The following is a 16,250-nucleotide window of genomic DNA, read 5'->3' on the forward strand; positions in this document are numbered from 1 at the left end:
GCTACTAAAGTGCCAAGAGGACTTTTGTACCAACAGTGATACTTCTGCAAGTTGCAGTCTGTTTTTTTTTAAGGGACGGGGGAGGGGGGGGGAGTTGTAATTGAACCTAGTCAATAGAGTATTGTTACATAATAAATGTTAGTGCTGGACCACTTAAAATACAACTCTCTGTGCCCTATTCGGAAGAGTCTGCTCAAATAATAAATAATTGAAGTAATGAGTGTTTCTAAATGGAGCAAGCACAAAATTATGTATATCCAATAGGCTGCCAATCTTCTTTTTAGTTAGATTCTTTTTTTAGTTTGTTCTTGTGTGTCCCTACAGATTTTTGGGAGTCCACTTTTTATACATGTTTATGTTTGTCTATAGGTATACTAACAAAAACAGACTATATGCCAAATCTTACCATCCCGAGATTCTCCCCCAGCCTGAGTGATACCGGTACACACTTCCATATTAATCTCATGCAAATGGAAAATGTCCAAAAGAAGAAAAGCAAATGTCATTGGGCCAGAAGGAAGTTCCAGGTCAGTCTAACCTCAGTCCATGGGACTGGTTACGGAGCAAATACTCCCAAAAGTAGTTTCTAAGCACGTGAAGGACAAACAAGGCCATTGGAAAAGCCAACATGGATTTATGAAGGGCAAGTAATTGTGAATAACCTCATTACTTTCTGTGACAAGGTGACCAGTGCTGTTGACAAGGGATGGACAGTGGATGCTGTACACCTTGATTTTAGCAAGGACTCCAACACTCTGTCCCATAGTGTCCTTATCATTAAATCAATGACATAGGGACTGGATAAGTGAAAAATAATGTGATTGGAAGGTTGGCTGGGCTGCTGGGATGAAAGAATCAAGCAATGGTGCAAAGTCCATCTGGCAGCGAGTAAGTAGTGGTATCTTTCAGGGATCAGTATTGGGATCAGTGCTAATGTCTTTATTAATCATCTGTGTGATGGAACTGAGTGCATCCTCAGGAGGTTTGTGGACAACAGCAAATTGGGGGGAGTGGTGAATAATGGTGCAGGGCAGGACTCCTACTCAAAGGGACCTGGACAAGCTGGAGGAAGGCACTGGCAGGAACCTCATGAAGTTCAACAAAGGCAAGTGCAAAATCCTGTATCAGCAACAGAATAACCCCGTGTGACAAGACAGCCTGGACACTAACCAGATAAAAAGCAACTTTTGTGGAAAAGTACCTGAAGACGTTGTTGAATGCAGGCAAAGTTGAAACTGAGTCAGCAGCGTACCCTCACAGCAAAGAAGGCCAAGCACACCCTGGGCTCTATTAGCAGGAGTCCAAGCAGCAGGTGCTGGGAAGTGATCCATCCCTTCTCTTCAGCGTCTGTGAGACTGTGTTTGGAGTACTGGAGGTGTCCAGTTTTGGACTCTCCAATACAAGGCAGACATTGACACGCTGGAGCAAGTCCGGTGGAGGCCACTGAGCTGGTGAGATGGCAGTAGCACATGATGTACAATGAGGGGTTAAGGGACCTAGGTTTGATTCAGGCTGGAGAAGAAAACGCAGAGGAGAATCTTACTGCTCTCTACAACTGCTATTATATCAGAGGACTTGGAGATGGAGCCAGACTCCTCTCAGAGGTGCGTAACAACAGGTTGAGAGGCAGCAAACACACTTTGGAACCTTGGAAATTGTGTTTAGATAAAAAGGATGTTTTTAGTGGGTTTGTTTGTTTGTAAGCCATGGGCATTGTTAAGTAGTGGAACAGGTTGTCTGGAGAGATTCGACAATCTCCTTTCTTGAAGGTGTGCAAGACTACCCTCCCGCTCAGGTCCCTGAGTGACCTGATCTAGCTGGAGCTGCTTGGAGTAGGAGGTTGGACTAGATGATCTCCAGAGGTCTCTTCCAGCCCAAGGAATTCTGTGATTCTATGCTGATGTCATGCAGAGCGATGCTCACTGTGGAAGTGCGATCCTTCAGGCTTGATTTAAACAGAGACTCTGAATTTAGAGAACTGGTTCATGAGGCATCCACAAAGTGTTTTTTTTGGGGGGGGAGGTGAATTTTGTGAATTTCATTGCAATGTAAACCAACCAACCAAAAATCCTGAGACTTACTGTATTCTCTCAGTATTCTTACGGGCTATTTGTGTGTACGCACGTTTACAACCCAGCCCCTCAGGTTTGCTCCCTTGAGACATCTCTTATCCTTCTCTCATTGTGATGAGGCATAAGCTTTATTGTCCAGTTGAGTGGCTCTGAGAGGTCAGGGGCAAATAAAGGAGCAAGGGAGAAGTATAGAATGCATTTAGAGGAAGGGAACTGTGGCATTCCCAGCAGAATAAGGGTGGATAAAAATCATGCTCTGGTTAATGCTGCTGGTTTATAGATGCTATGGAATGTGGAGAAAAATGAATACAAGTACACCTCAGAGAAGAACATCTACAGTTGAATATCCCTCCCAAAGCCTTTTTTTTTTTTTCTCCTTAATTTATACCTAAGTGCTTGCACAGGTTAGAATATGTAAATAGTCTTTAGAGTGGAAACAAAGTAGAGATTTTTAAAGCTGTTTATTCTCTATCCTTTGCCCTTTTCTATTTTGAAGTTTGACGTTAGCATCTTTTGAAAGGGAGCATATGGCATTTCTAATTAAGGCCTGTGATTTTCTGACATATAACTGAATAATACATTCAAAATAGTGTTAAGCCTTCCAGATGAAACAATTTTCAGGGATGAAGCACTGTAGCTTTGTGATATATCTTGCTGGAATATGTATGCTATGTAACACTGATCTCCTTAAGAACTTTGAAGAATTTTGCATAGAATACCAGTGTAGTGAGAAAAGAAAGGGGTTTGTTTCTTTTGTCTGATGTTTAGGATTCCTTGGCATCCAAGCTCAGGTTTGGATCAGGTAACAACTGGTGTGCTTTTTTCCTGAAAGTATTCAGTGTAGCTTCACTTTTAAACGTTTTGGACCAGTTGGGGATTTTATTAATCAGATTTTGTTCCAGACTGCAAGATTTGTTTGTGTATATTTTCAGCAGTAGCTCTTATAGAGATGCACTGTAGTTCTTCAGTCTCTCCAAAGTAATTCAAATCTCTCCTTTCAGAATTTTGTGCCAAATTGTCTTCCTTTAACGTAGAATGTGTGAAACCTCTCTGAAATTGTGGTTTACAATAAACTTCTGGTGTAAGCCAGGTTTCTTGAGATTCTTAATATGTGCCACTATCATTAACATGTACCTCGTGTCTCTGAATGGCCAATGTACTCGAGAAGGTTTCCTCAAATGTTTTTTTCCTTGTTTCCATGGGAAGCATAAGGGCTGCATTTGTAATTGATCTCTTTGAATCCAGTTAGGCAAATCGGGAGAGGAGAGAATTTAAAGAATGCGTTTAATTGCTTTAACTTTTTAAAAAATATTACAAAGTCTAGGTGGTAAGCTGGGAGATTTGCCTTTACAACATTTTTGGTAGTTTTAAAATGAAAGGAAAGTTGATTCTTCAAATAGACTTCTTCCACTGGAAGTTAATGGGTTTCTTTGGTTACTATGAAACTTTTTATACTGATATCAAATTTTAGTTAAAATGATACATTTGGGGTTTTTGGATCTTCATATTTCCATCTTTAGATCTAGTGAATGCATGCACAAGATTGGGAAACCTTAAAACCATGTTTCCTGTAGATGTATGATGAGATGAGTGTGGGTGGGTTTGGTTTTCTTTCAGGGTGTTTTGTTTTTTGTTTTTTTTTTTTTTTTTTTTTTTGTTTTTTTTTTTTAAATTCTGAGAGGAAGTATTTAAATGCAGGTTGGTCTTATACTTTGGGGCCTGTAAAGCTGTACAAACAAGTTCCAAGCTAAAGGGTTTCTCTAATCTAATGTTCAATTTGAAGTACAAAGAGATTTCTGATACGCTTCTCTCTTAGGACAACATTTTTGCTGTTAGTTGTCCTTGAAATACAGTATATGCTGTCTTTGTCCTCAGTTCATTGTCAAATTCAAGCACTGATGATATTTTTAGTGATGACTTGTATTTGACAATTGCTGAGACTATAAATTAGGAACGTATAATTGAAGTGAGAATGACAAGGATGAAGACTTAAGAGGATAATTGTACAAGTATTGAAGATCCTCCTCTAGCTTAACTACTACTGTTGTGTACATAAAATTGGAGGTGAAGTGTTTAATGTACCTGAGGAACTAAAGACGCTAGGTCAGCAACTGGATGTGATTTAGCTGTGTTGAAGAGAATATCTAAGGGATCGAAAGGATTTTGGGAGCAGATGTAGCTTTAGTCCTCCTTTTTTGTTTTATTTTAGCTTCTTGAGACGGTCCAGCTCATAGAAAGGAGCGACCTTGGAGACCCTCTAACATCTAAACTGTCCATAGCTTCAGAGGCCTCTGAGGATAATGGGGCCGTTGTGGTGTTTTGTAGGAAAGATGCTGAGAAACTGGAGCCCTGTCAGTGTTTGGTGGTGTTGAAATTGTACTCGTGTTTAATTTTTAGCAGTATTTTATTCAGATAAAACTTGTAGAAGTCCAAATAACTGCAAAACCACGTTCACGTGAGGAGCTACTCTAAAGAGTTAGACTTACCAACTTACTGTGGACAGCTGCAAAGACCCGTAAGACACTTGTAAATTGAATGGTTACTTGGGTTGGATGGTTATTTGAGCACAGCATCTCTGGCTCACATCATCCCTTCTGGTTTTGTGTATTAGTCGTGTAATGACATATACCCTCCATAAGTGATTTATTTTTAATAGTTACAAGGTTTCTTTTCCTTTTGAAGCATTCTTTTCTGTTTCATGCAATATGACTTCTAATGTCATAGTGGTGTTTCTACTGCTCATCCATGACCTCGTTTCATAAAAAAACCGAATTATTTTATGGCTCTGAGTATGATTCTTGAGATCAGAGTACCACACGAGAGCAGAATGGCATGTAAGGGATGCAGTGTAATGAAGTAGTGTTATCTACTGTGTTTTAAAAGAGAGTTCTCTTGTGTGAAGTCTGGAGTGGATGCGACTTTTAGATAATACTGCATTGTGAAATTTCATTAAATGGGTAGTTTCTCACATAATGCTTTTCTAGGTCCCAGCCCCTTTTCCTGTAAAAGAGCTGTGAATTATTGCCTAGTCTTGTTTTCTTAAACTTTATGGAAACTTTATTAATGCACCTGTTTTGTCAAGTCTGCTAAAATTTCTTTACGGTTCCACTAACACTTTCTATGCCTTTTTGCAGTTTTAAAACTGGTATGTGAGAAGAATTTGTCTGAGACCTATATGTATGCATCTCTAATGTCTGTTCTCTTTGGTAAATCTGTGCATGCTTTTGTTTTCTTGTTTGTCTTTTTTTTTTTCTTTTTTCTTTTCTTTTTTTTCTCTCTCTCTTTTTTTTTTTTTTTTTTTTTTTTTGCAGAGAGTGATAATGAACTCTCCAGTGGCACTGGTGATGTGTCAAAGGATTGTCCTGAGAAGATTTTGTATTCCTGGGGAGAATTACTGGGCAGATGGTAATGCTTCATTTCTTAAATTTAGATTTTAAATAGTAACCTTTTCTTTGTTTTATGAGACTATATGCTCTTGAGCAGGACGTTTTAAATTCTCTAGCTTACACGGTTTAAAAACTAAAATGCAAGCCACATTGAAGTGTGTTGGTTTGTTTTTTTTTTTAAACCTAGTTTAAAAGGGGCTGGTAAATCCTCTTTATTTTAACTTGCAGTTATTTGACGTGTCTCCACAGCGTCTGACAAAGTCTTATTTTGTTCAGTGTTTGAGAATATGTCCATGTATGCTCACACTGCACGTGTCACTCTTCAGATGCACAACTTTCTGGCCACCTTTGGTCCTTGGGGCTGGATGTTAAGGTTTTATGAAACTCAGTGCCTCTTAGTGCACTTAGAAAAGACAGAGCAACTCCAGTCTGTCCTATCAAAGCCATTTGTGCTAGCTGATGTACATTTAATTGATTGGTTTAGAAGCTCTCTTTTTTTTCCCCTTTTTTTTAATGTGCTGTATGTAAGCACTTGAAAAGGAATTCTAGAAAGACTGTTATCCTCACTGAAACTGTTTCTGTTGGAGAGTAAAATGAAGAGTATTTGTAAGCCTAGAGTGTGTTCTCAACAGTGTTATTTCTGTGGTTTAATTAAGTACTTCAGTAGCAGCATATACTTTGCCAAGAGAGGAAAAAGTCTGTGTATTTGCTGCCTCTGAGAGACCTTATACTATTAGCAAATGCCAGAACCACTTATTTGCTTTTCCCTTTGTAAGTAATAGCTCCTGCTGCCCGAGACAACAATAATCAGAGGCCCTTAATCTGGAATTGGCAAAGGTTCCTTTTCCTAACTCCAAAAAGAGAGCTGAAAAGCATTTTAAGGATCTATTTGGGCAATTCTCTCCTTTACTTGGCTACTTCGTAGCTTTGGAGAACCACAGCCTTTTGCTCCTGACCTGATCTTTAATGGAGATCTCATGCAGAGGTTACTAAAGGAGACATCACAAGATTTTATTGAGCTTAATGGGACCCTTCCTTGCAGAACCCTTCCCTCCTGCTTGTTTTTAACTATTTTGTCATCGAAGCTTCTGGCCTTAATGAAAGATCACAAATCTTTAATGGAATGATTGTACAAATATGGTGACTATGGACCCTGTGAATGATTAAGAAAATACTGAGGAAAAGTGTGGAAGTCAGTTGATCCCTATAGATGAGTGGTTTTTCTCACTTGAAAAGGCCGTAAACAGATGCGCTCTGGAGCTGTTTAGAACTTTCCAAAGCCTGTTCTAAAGGACATACCAAGAGAGTGTTAATAAATTGTTTGCAATTTTATATCTGGCACCCCAAGGCCAATGAGGCAGGCCATCTTGAGTCCTTAAAGAACTGTGTGGCAGGTTTGTTTCAATCTGCATTGCATTTGCATTGGAAGATGCTAATTTTTTAACATTTTTTTTTAAATTCATCTATCAATTGGTGCTTTTAGTTTTAACTTTTGCCATTGAGAAATACCTAGGCTCCTGTCCAGCCTGCTGAAGTAAAGAACTGCCCACAGCTCATTCTTTTAAGTTTCACATAACCAGCTAGTTCTACAAGTTACTCAAGTATCCTATTCAATGAGACAAAAAGCATTTAAGACTTTTGGAGTAAACTGTTTTGAAGTCCTCACATAGCTTATAAACTTAACTCAGACAATCATTTAGTAGTTAAAACACTTCAGTTAAAATGAGTTAAAAATGGGATGAGAAATGGGAGATCCCAACCAGCTAGAAGACTAGCAGTAGCAAACATTTTCTTTAGGAGTGTCTCAAGCAATATTACCTTTTGAGATAAAGTGTATAAAATACTTGATTTCTTGAATAGTGTTTTGTTACATTTTAAGAGCAAAACTTGGAAAGAGGAACAGATGAAAAATGTTAACAAATTGAAAACTAAAAATAGATTGAAATAAAACCTTCTAGTGATTCGAAAACTGCAGCATATGCTAGTGGAATATCTGTGCACTTGTAAAAAAATTAAGTAAACAAAAATTAACATTTCCACTTGGAGAACTGGTGTGCTGATTTGTCCTTCAGATGAAAAATTTCTTGCACTTTAATTGCTTCTTGTCATTTCATTAAAATGTCACTGTAACCTAACGGACTGACTCAGCAGAAACATTGCTCCAAGAGTCTCCTTCAAACATACAAACAGGAATAAGAATAGGATAATTTACCAAAACCACACAGTAAACAGTTGGAAAGTAATTAATATATTTTAATTTATTTTACTGTTTACTGCATCCTCAGCATTAAAGTTGTTCTTGCGAGCTGAGCTAGTTTAGCTGAGTATTTAACTATTTCTGATGTGTTGTTTGGTTTTTTTTTTAAAAAGAAAAAGTAGTAATGGTCAACATCAGTCTTTGATCAGAAATATTTGTCAAGTTGGGCCATCTATGCATTGCTGTTATATATCCTCGCTCTTCGATGTTTTAAAATTATGTCTTTGAATTTTGTGCAGGAGAATTACAGCACTTTGTAACAAATTAAAGATGCCAGCATCCATGAATGACCCATTTTTTTCCCCCATGCTAAAGGATAAGACTAGAATAGGACATACTTTTATTTTATGCTTGTTTCTGTTATAGTCTGGCCAAGCAGGTGTCAGAAAGTGTCTAGGAATGCAAGGTGCCCGGGCCTCTACACAAAGGAGGGAAAATTGTGTGTTTGTTCATTATTGTAGAATACAGAGCAAGGATTATTAATGATCAAGCTGTTTCCCAAATGAAACTGAGAACTTCTGTTAAAGTTACAGAGTTATGCTTTACTGCATGGACTAAAGTATTACTTTAGTATTAAAGTATACTACACTTGCTAAAGTATTACCTGTACCATAAAACTGTCTAAATGTGTGACACACCCAGTAAAATCTGGTGTACTGTGGCATGCTTAATTCTCAACTGCGAATATGTTCAGTAGTAAAGATGGCATTAGAGCATGGAATGTGCATCTCTGTTAGTCATTGCCATAAGCTGTTTGTATTGTTTTGTAATAATCAAACTAACCTGATTTGAAGTATGCTATGAATGCTTCATTTTCACACAACTTGTGCTTTAAGTTTCTGATGTATTTTATTTATTCCTGAATGTACATCTCATAATTTTGTAACCACTTAACCACTGTCTAGTCCTTTTAATATTTCTGTGAATATTGATTTTTCTTTCTAACTTTTTCCCATCACAAGACCATTAGTAAAATGTGACTCTGTAAAAAGTACGGAAAAAGAGAAAAGGGACTAGTTGGGTTTTAATTTGACTAATGAATTACAAAGTTTGAAATTACTTGTATTTCACTACCTATTTAAAATATTTAAAATATTTTAGTATTTAAAATAATTATTGTGTTTAAAAGAAATAGGGCATTATATAGTCACACTCTACTTTTTCATTCTCAAGTCATTTGGAAAGATGGGTATATCATCCTCAAGTATAGGAAAAAGAAATCTTTTTTTAGAGCGCCTTTTAAATGTAAACAGTAGTGGTAAACTGTTCACATCTTAATGACCTGTTTCAAAAAATGAGTACTTTAAACATTTACTTAAAATTGGGGGTCAAATTGCAGGTTATTTAATTTAATCACAGCTTGCTAACATTTGGGCTGAACTGCCACTCTCACTATTCTCTTACCAGCGGAGTTGAAAAACATAACTGGTCAAAACAATAACAGAGCAAAGCACTTCCTACATTAGAAAGAATAAAGAGTCAATTCACGCAATCTTCCTGCTGCATTGCTATGAAAATTGCCATAATGAGTCAAAGCGAGGTTTAATCTAGATCAGTAAACACTATTATCTCAAAAAGGATTTTTAAACATCTGTGACTGAAAGCTCTGCAACATTGTGCATGTGCAGTGATTTTATCCTAAATATATGGACTCGGTGACTGGATTATTTTTGAAAAAACACATCTTCTTTATTCAATCTCTCTGAATACGGCCTTTTCATAGTTCTATATACTAACTTTTGTAGGATTAATTACGCAGTGTTGGAAAATAAGAAAAGTCATCCTGCAGTTGTCTTCCTACATTTCTTGGTCTGTGTACAAACAGATAGTAAAACACCAGCTCAAACTAATAGGCAGATTTATTTGGAATGGTGGAATTTTACCAGAGTATATATAAGCGTCACTGCTTTGTGGGGCTTGCAACATGGTCTTGGCATGAAGTGTAAAACTGGAACTTCAACCTTCATGTTAGTACTCTTAAGACTAACTTAGATTTGTTTTCCAAAATTTATTTCTCTATACAGTTTAGGTTATTTTTAATTTCCTTTTCTTAACTTAAGCTAACATAAATGTTGAACAAATATTTAAATTGAATTGTCTGCACAGATGGCATAGGTTTCTCTTTCAATTCAAATTAGCCAGTTTAGTTCAATTTCTGCAACTCTTTATTTTTTAAATTTTCATTAAGTTCTCTACACCTAGAGAATTTGTATATCGCTACATTTTGCAAGTGGGTCTTACTGTAAATCCTTGCAGAATTTTTGTTTTCTATCTGACAATTACTAATTAGCATAACAAGTGGAAGAAAAGTTTATGTTGCCAGTTGCTGACTCTACTTTTCAGAATAACAGAAAGTTTAAAAACTTTTTATATGTTTTATCTTGATTTCTACTCCCGTAGTTGAAGTATAATGGGCAAATGATTGTCTGTTTCTCAGGCACAATAATCTTGTTGTGAGGCCAAATGGATTATCTACCCTGGTGAAAAGAGGTGTTCCAGAAGCACTAAGGGCAGAGGTTTGGCAGTTGCTGGCAGGATGCCATGACAGCCAGGCAATGCTGGATAAATATAGAGTTCTCATCACTATGGTAAGTGATTATTTTCTTTTTCTTTTGGTCAAAATGAATTCCGCTGAGCAGCAGGTATGGTTTTGTTTTTTTTTTTTCTGTGGAAAAGTAGCAAAGGAGTGAAACAGTTTGATGTGTTTTAAGCAACTGAAATTGTGATTAGGTGACTTTACCTCCTGCCATGGGTACCTGCTGAATGGCATTAACAATAGAAATTGCTGACCTATATCTGTAGTAATGCTTGACATTTAGCTTTCTATTCACTTGCTGTGATGATAATAAGCACATCAGCTTGTTGTTTCAGGTGTTTGTTGTTTTTTTCTTTTTTTATAAACTCAAGTTCATTGCTTTGTTTTTTCAACAGTTTCTGTTCTCTGTATGCCTTAATTTTCTATTTTTTAGTTTAAAACCAAAACAAACCCAACCAACCTCAACAAGTTGGGTATTTCTTGTTTTGTTGTTTATTTTAAAAAAGAATTTTAAAAACCCACATTTTTACCTACCAGGAAACCAGTCTCCTTGCTGTATGGGCAATTTGAGAGGAGAATCCTTTTGAGAATCTCTTCTGTATCCTAATGCCACCAGTACAGTCAGGAAATATTGTAAGAAGTTGTCTGCATGGATGTTCCAGAGTGCTGTAGCTGTGATTGAAAGACTGAGAATCACTGTGTAGTAGTAGCAAAACCCCTGTGCAGTATCAGGAAGTAAACTCACCGTTTGGGGTTGTAAAATTCTTGCCACTGCAGGGTAGCTATGCACTCTGAGGAAAACCAGCAGAAATGTTGCTGCTGTTTTTGTTGTCTCAAAAATGATCATAACAGCAGAAATGGATTAAGATAATGTTATATGTTGCTCACAGAAAGTGTTGGATTTGTTATCTCAGGAATGAATCATCTGTCCATACAAAAGTTCTAGGGTAGACGTTGTTAGTAAAAGTTTCCTTTCATAATGCCCTATCTTTTTGATACTTATCCTCTTAATTTGAACTACCTGCTATATTTGTAAAGTTTAAAAGCGTACCCAGAGTGAAAGCTGTCTTCATGACTTCTTTTTCCTTTACCAATAAAGAAGGATGTTTTGGTAGTGTAAATTTTTCTTTTTGACGTTGTAGTTGGGCTATATTTTCCTCAGAAACCATTCACAGGACATCTGTCAGCTGTATGTTGCATCAAAACCACCTCCGTTATTTTGCTCTTGCTTTCCAAAAGTGGGGAAGATGTTTGTTTCACAGCGGAGGAGGGAGTGGAAAACTTCTAAAATGCAAGCCTTAGCTTGACGCTAGGGCCTCATGCCTTAAAAATACCTTTCTACACTTGTCCTTTTCATGATAGAAATATTTCAGTGATGTATATTTTGGAAGATGATATTGCATACAGTATTTAATATGAAATATTATACTGTTATGGATTAGAAAATTAAATCCTACTCGGAACTAAAGTATTTATTCAAACTCAGGGTTTTTTTTCTGAAGTAAATAACTTTTATCTGAAATCACAAATTTTTTTCTATAGTCTGACTGTATATAACTGCTGGTGCTAACATCATTTGGCATACATCGCATGAAAGGATTCATGAAAAGAAATGAACAGGAAAGAATCTGCCAAACCAAAGCTCAAGCCTGTTTTTAGGAATAGTTAATATTGGATGCTCCAGAAAAACTTGTCAGCTGATTTTTTTTTTTTTTAATGAATTATTATTTGATATTTATGTCTGTGAACAGAACTTCTCTCAGATTCATTTTGGTGTGTTGGTAATGTGAATTAAGCTATTTTGGAGAGAGTGAGAGGCATGTATTTATTATTCTTTGAATCCTACTAAAATCTTTGCTGTACTGTTATCTTATGTGATCAATAATAATATGCATGTTAAACTTCAGAGTTATTTGGGTACTAATGATTGTTCAGCAGAACTGATTTATTTTTTCTCTATGGTTTGTATGCTACCATCCCAATATACCAACAACACATACATTATTTTTTCCATTATTATTTATTCTTCCCATCAAATAGCTTTCATCTTGATTCTTTCAGTTTATGCATACATTTACACAGATTCATTGTCTCCTCCTATTTTGGTCATTCTGCTTAACGTTTCTCTCTTGTTTAGGCTTACTTCTGGAAGCTGGATATTTTTGTTGGTGTATTGACCACTTTAGTAGTACATTCTGTGAGTCTGTGCATTCCTGAGTGTATTTCTGTAAGACGTTCCTAGGTGGTTAGAGGTGGCAGTATTCTGCACTTGCAGTCCTGAGAATAAAGTGTGCTGAGATTCAAGAAGTAGGAGGTGGTATTCACATCTGCAAACTACCTATTTACCTCCTCATACATGGTAGACATCAAACAGCTCCCCGTTACTGCCTAGTTCCCTCGAACCTTTCATGGCACCATGCTGCTCTATCTCCTAGCTCATGGTAACAGCTCTTTCAAAAGAGCCTGCTCTCCCAACACCCCAGCCCTTTCCCCTTTCTGGCCATCCAGCCTTACCTGCACCGTTTGACTAAATTCCCAGTTGCAGTACCTCAGTGAGAAAGAGGGTATCTGGCAATCACTAGAAAAATCTCTACATCCAGGGATTTGTAAGAAAGTAAGTTTATATAGATGCAGTTGGTGTTTTGTCCAGTGATCAAAACAACCAGGCTGAACTGTGTACTATAGAGTAGTGTTTGTGAGTGCTTAGCAGTCAGTTTTCTTGAATGAGCCTTGACTTTAAAAGCATTTTGATTACTTCAGTTCTCATAATCAAATTTTTTCCTAAAGAAAATTTCAGAGGGTTAACTTGAGGAAGAAATCTTGAAAACTGTCATTTTACTATCATAGCTGAAAAGATGAACCTGATTGCTGGAATTATTAGTATTGAACGTACGATAGCTAATATATGACTACCTCTTACGCGGGAGAAATCTGGTAAAAATTGGAACTTTACTACAGTGTTGCTGGTTAACTCTTGGTGAAACTGTGCTCACTCGTGGAGGACAAGAATTGTTGGCACATCAAAAACGTGTTCCTTGTGAAGAACTGAATGATAGCAGACTCTCAATATTCACATGTACTTTAGAGACCTTGATACAGGCACATTTGTTGTTCTGCTCCAGTCGCATGCAGTTGGTGCAGAAATAGTATTCTAGATTGGCCAACTATCATGCACGTCACTTAACAGATCTGGTATGCATGTTATTCTAGATATATATCCATCTTTATACTATATTATTCAGAGCTCTGAAATCTACCGCAGTATTTCTTAGAGGAGTGTTTTGTTCAATGTGTTCTGTAGGAGAGAGTAATTTGAGGCTTGTTTTAGGGTTTCAGTTCAGCACAGAAAGCACAATAAAATCTGTCTTATTTAGAAAAATCAATGCCGTACTTATTTTCTCCAAAACGCATGTCTTCTAGTCCTCCACACTGGAGGTCAACAGGCTGTCAAGAGTGATCTGAATTTCACTGAATTTCACTGAATTTTTTAGAGTTGGAAGGGACCATAAAGATCATCTAGTCCAACTCCCCTGCCGAAGCAGGATTGCCCAGAGCATGTTACGCAGGACTGCATCCAGGCGGGTCTTGAAAATCTCCAAAGAAGGGGACTCCACAACCTCCCTGGGCAGCCTGTTCCAGGGCTTTGACACCCTCACCGTAAAGAAGTTTCTTCTCATATTTGAGTGGAACCTCCTATGTTCCAGCTTGTGCCTGTTGCCCCTCGTCCTCTCACTGGCAACCACTGAAAAGAGTCTGGCTCCCTCCTCCTTCAACCCACCCTCCAGATACTTATAAGCATTGATAAGGTCTCCCCTCAGCCTTCTCTTCTCCAGGCTAAAGAGTCCCAGCTCTCTCAGCCTTTCTTCATAAGGGAGATGCTCCAATCCTTGAATCATCCTCGTTGCCCTTCGCTGGACTCTCTCCAGTAGTTCCCTGTCCCTCTTGAATTGGGGAGCCCAGAACTGGACGCAGTATTCCAGTTGTGGCCTCACCAGTGCAGAGTAGAGGGGGAGAATGACTTCCCTTGACCTACTAGCCACACTCTTCCCTATGCAGCCCAGGATTCCATTGGCCTTCCTGGCCACAAGAGCACACTGCTTGCTCATTGTCATTTTGCTGTCTACCAGGACCCCCAGATCTTTCTCTTCAGAACTTGACTCCAGCAGGTCCACATCTAACCTGCATTGGTGCCTAACATTCTTCTTCCCCAGGTGCAGGACCCTACACTCTTCCCTGTTGAACCTCATGAGGTTCTTCCTTGCCCAACTCTCCAGCCTGTCCAGGTCTCGCTGGATGGCCCTCCGGGGTGTCAGCCACCCCTCCCAGTTTAGTATCATCAGCAAACTTGCTGAGGATACACTCGGTCCCCTCGTCCAGGTCGCTGATGAATATGTTGAACAGGACTGGACCAAGTATTGACCCCTGGGGGACACCACTGGTTACAGGCCTCCAGCTTGAACCTGCTCCATTAATCATTACCCTTTGGGTCCTGTCACACAGCCAGTTCTCAATCCACCTCACTGTCCCCTCATCCAGCCCACACTTCCTTAGTTTCCCAATGAGGATGCTATGGGAGACTGTCAAAAGCCTTGCTGAAGCCAAGGTAGATGACATCTGCTGCCCTCCCCTCATCCAACCAACCAGTTGTGAACTGTTGTGAACCAATCTAGTGAACTGTGTTTCCTTGCCTGTATCCGAGCGTTCACACACTGATACGTTTCCCATCTCTAGCTGAGTTCGGCGTTCCACGAGGGAAGGGAGAAAGAAATACTTCTGCTCTCACAAATCCTTTCTTCCTGACAAGCACTATCTTGCTGTATCTCACGTCTCCTGCTGAGTTCCAGCTTGGTGATTACCATGAGCCTCTCAGAAATTTTGACTGGAGCACAATAGTAGGTCTTGCATACAATTTTAGAGAGTAGGAGTTGTGATTTGGCAACTGCTTCATTTCTGACATATATGTAAATCTGTACTGTATGACAATTAAAATCTGCCTTAGTTACCTTTCTGGCATGTGTGCCGTAGGCTTTTGACCCTGCTGCACGTGACACAGTAAAGAAAGGGGAAAATAAAAGATGCACCAGCAGAGATAAGTACATATTTTTATATATTTACATATTTTTAAGGAAAGTGCAAATGGAAATCAGAGTGAAAAAAATCTGCTTGTGTGATGATAATTAAAGGGCAATACTGTTATATGTGTATATAGAGCTTCTGTAAAAGTGTCAGATCCATTTGTTAAAAGAAGATAAGTAGAAAACCATGCATAAGCTAGGGTCACTTCATTGATAGAGTTTTTTTCTCCTGACTACTTGACATTATTTCATGTTCAGCTTCACTGGTTCTTCTCAAGGGGCTCGGATGATTTTTTCCCATGACGAGATACATTTTGAGCTCAGATAAACTGACCGGTGGCAAGCCAAGCCTGGTAATTGTCTTCAGCAATAGTTACACTCCGCTTTGCCCCACTCTGCTGCCCTTAATCCACACTGTCCCTTTCAGAAGAGGCGTCAGGCACTGTCACTGTGTAAATCATTAGAAATCTCCTGTCGCTTGATGGCAGACATACGGAAGCTTACTGTAAAAGACTTGTTGCATCTGAATTGGGATGGAGGTTTTATTCATTACATCTTATACCGCCTATTATTAACCTTCTGCTTTTGTGTTTGAGGTGGTTTCATTCTTGTATGTGTTCTTGCTGCTGAATTTGTAGGGCAAGACTTCTTCCCATCCTTTTCAGTGTTATGGACTGGGTGCCTGTTTTGTAGTGTTGTCATTGATTACTGTTGAAATTACCTACCCTGAAGCCCTTTTTCCTAAGTTTAGAAAATAATACCTGTCAGGGTTGTATGTAATTGCATAAGTAAAATAGTGAAAGCAGAAAAAGAAGGCTGTCATTCACATTCTGTAGTTTGAAATGGCGAGGCCCTGGGCAACCTGGTCTAGTAGGAGGTGTCCCTGCTGACTGCGGGGAGGTCGGACTAGATGACCTTTGGAGG

General features: G+C 38.4%; 1 protein-coding gene across 2 annotated transcripts in view; it reads left to right on the forward strand.

The window, feature by feature from the left end:
- Nucleotides 1-16,250, forward strand: part of RABGAP1L (RAB GTPase activating protein 1 like) — a 257,373-nt gene that overhangs the window by 51,472 nt on the left and 189,651 nt on the right. For both annotated transcript variants that reach the window (XM_074152248.1, XM_074152246.1), the window contains 2 exons: nt 5,384-5,477; nt 10,153-10,303. In XM_074152248.1, coding sequence (XP_074008349.1) covers nt 5,384-5,477; nt 10,153-10,303 — 245 coding nt within the window. The remainder of the gene's footprint in view (nt 1-5,383; nt 5,478-10,152; nt 10,304-16,250) is intronic.

This window comes from Numenius arquata, chromosome 8 (genome assembly GCF_964106895.1).
Source record: "Numenius arquata chromosome 8, bNumArq3.hap1.1, whole genome shotgun sequence".
In the NCBI taxonomy this organism is placed as follows: Eukaryota; Metazoa; Chordata; class Aves; order Charadriiformes; family Scolopacidae; genus Numenius; species Numenius arquata.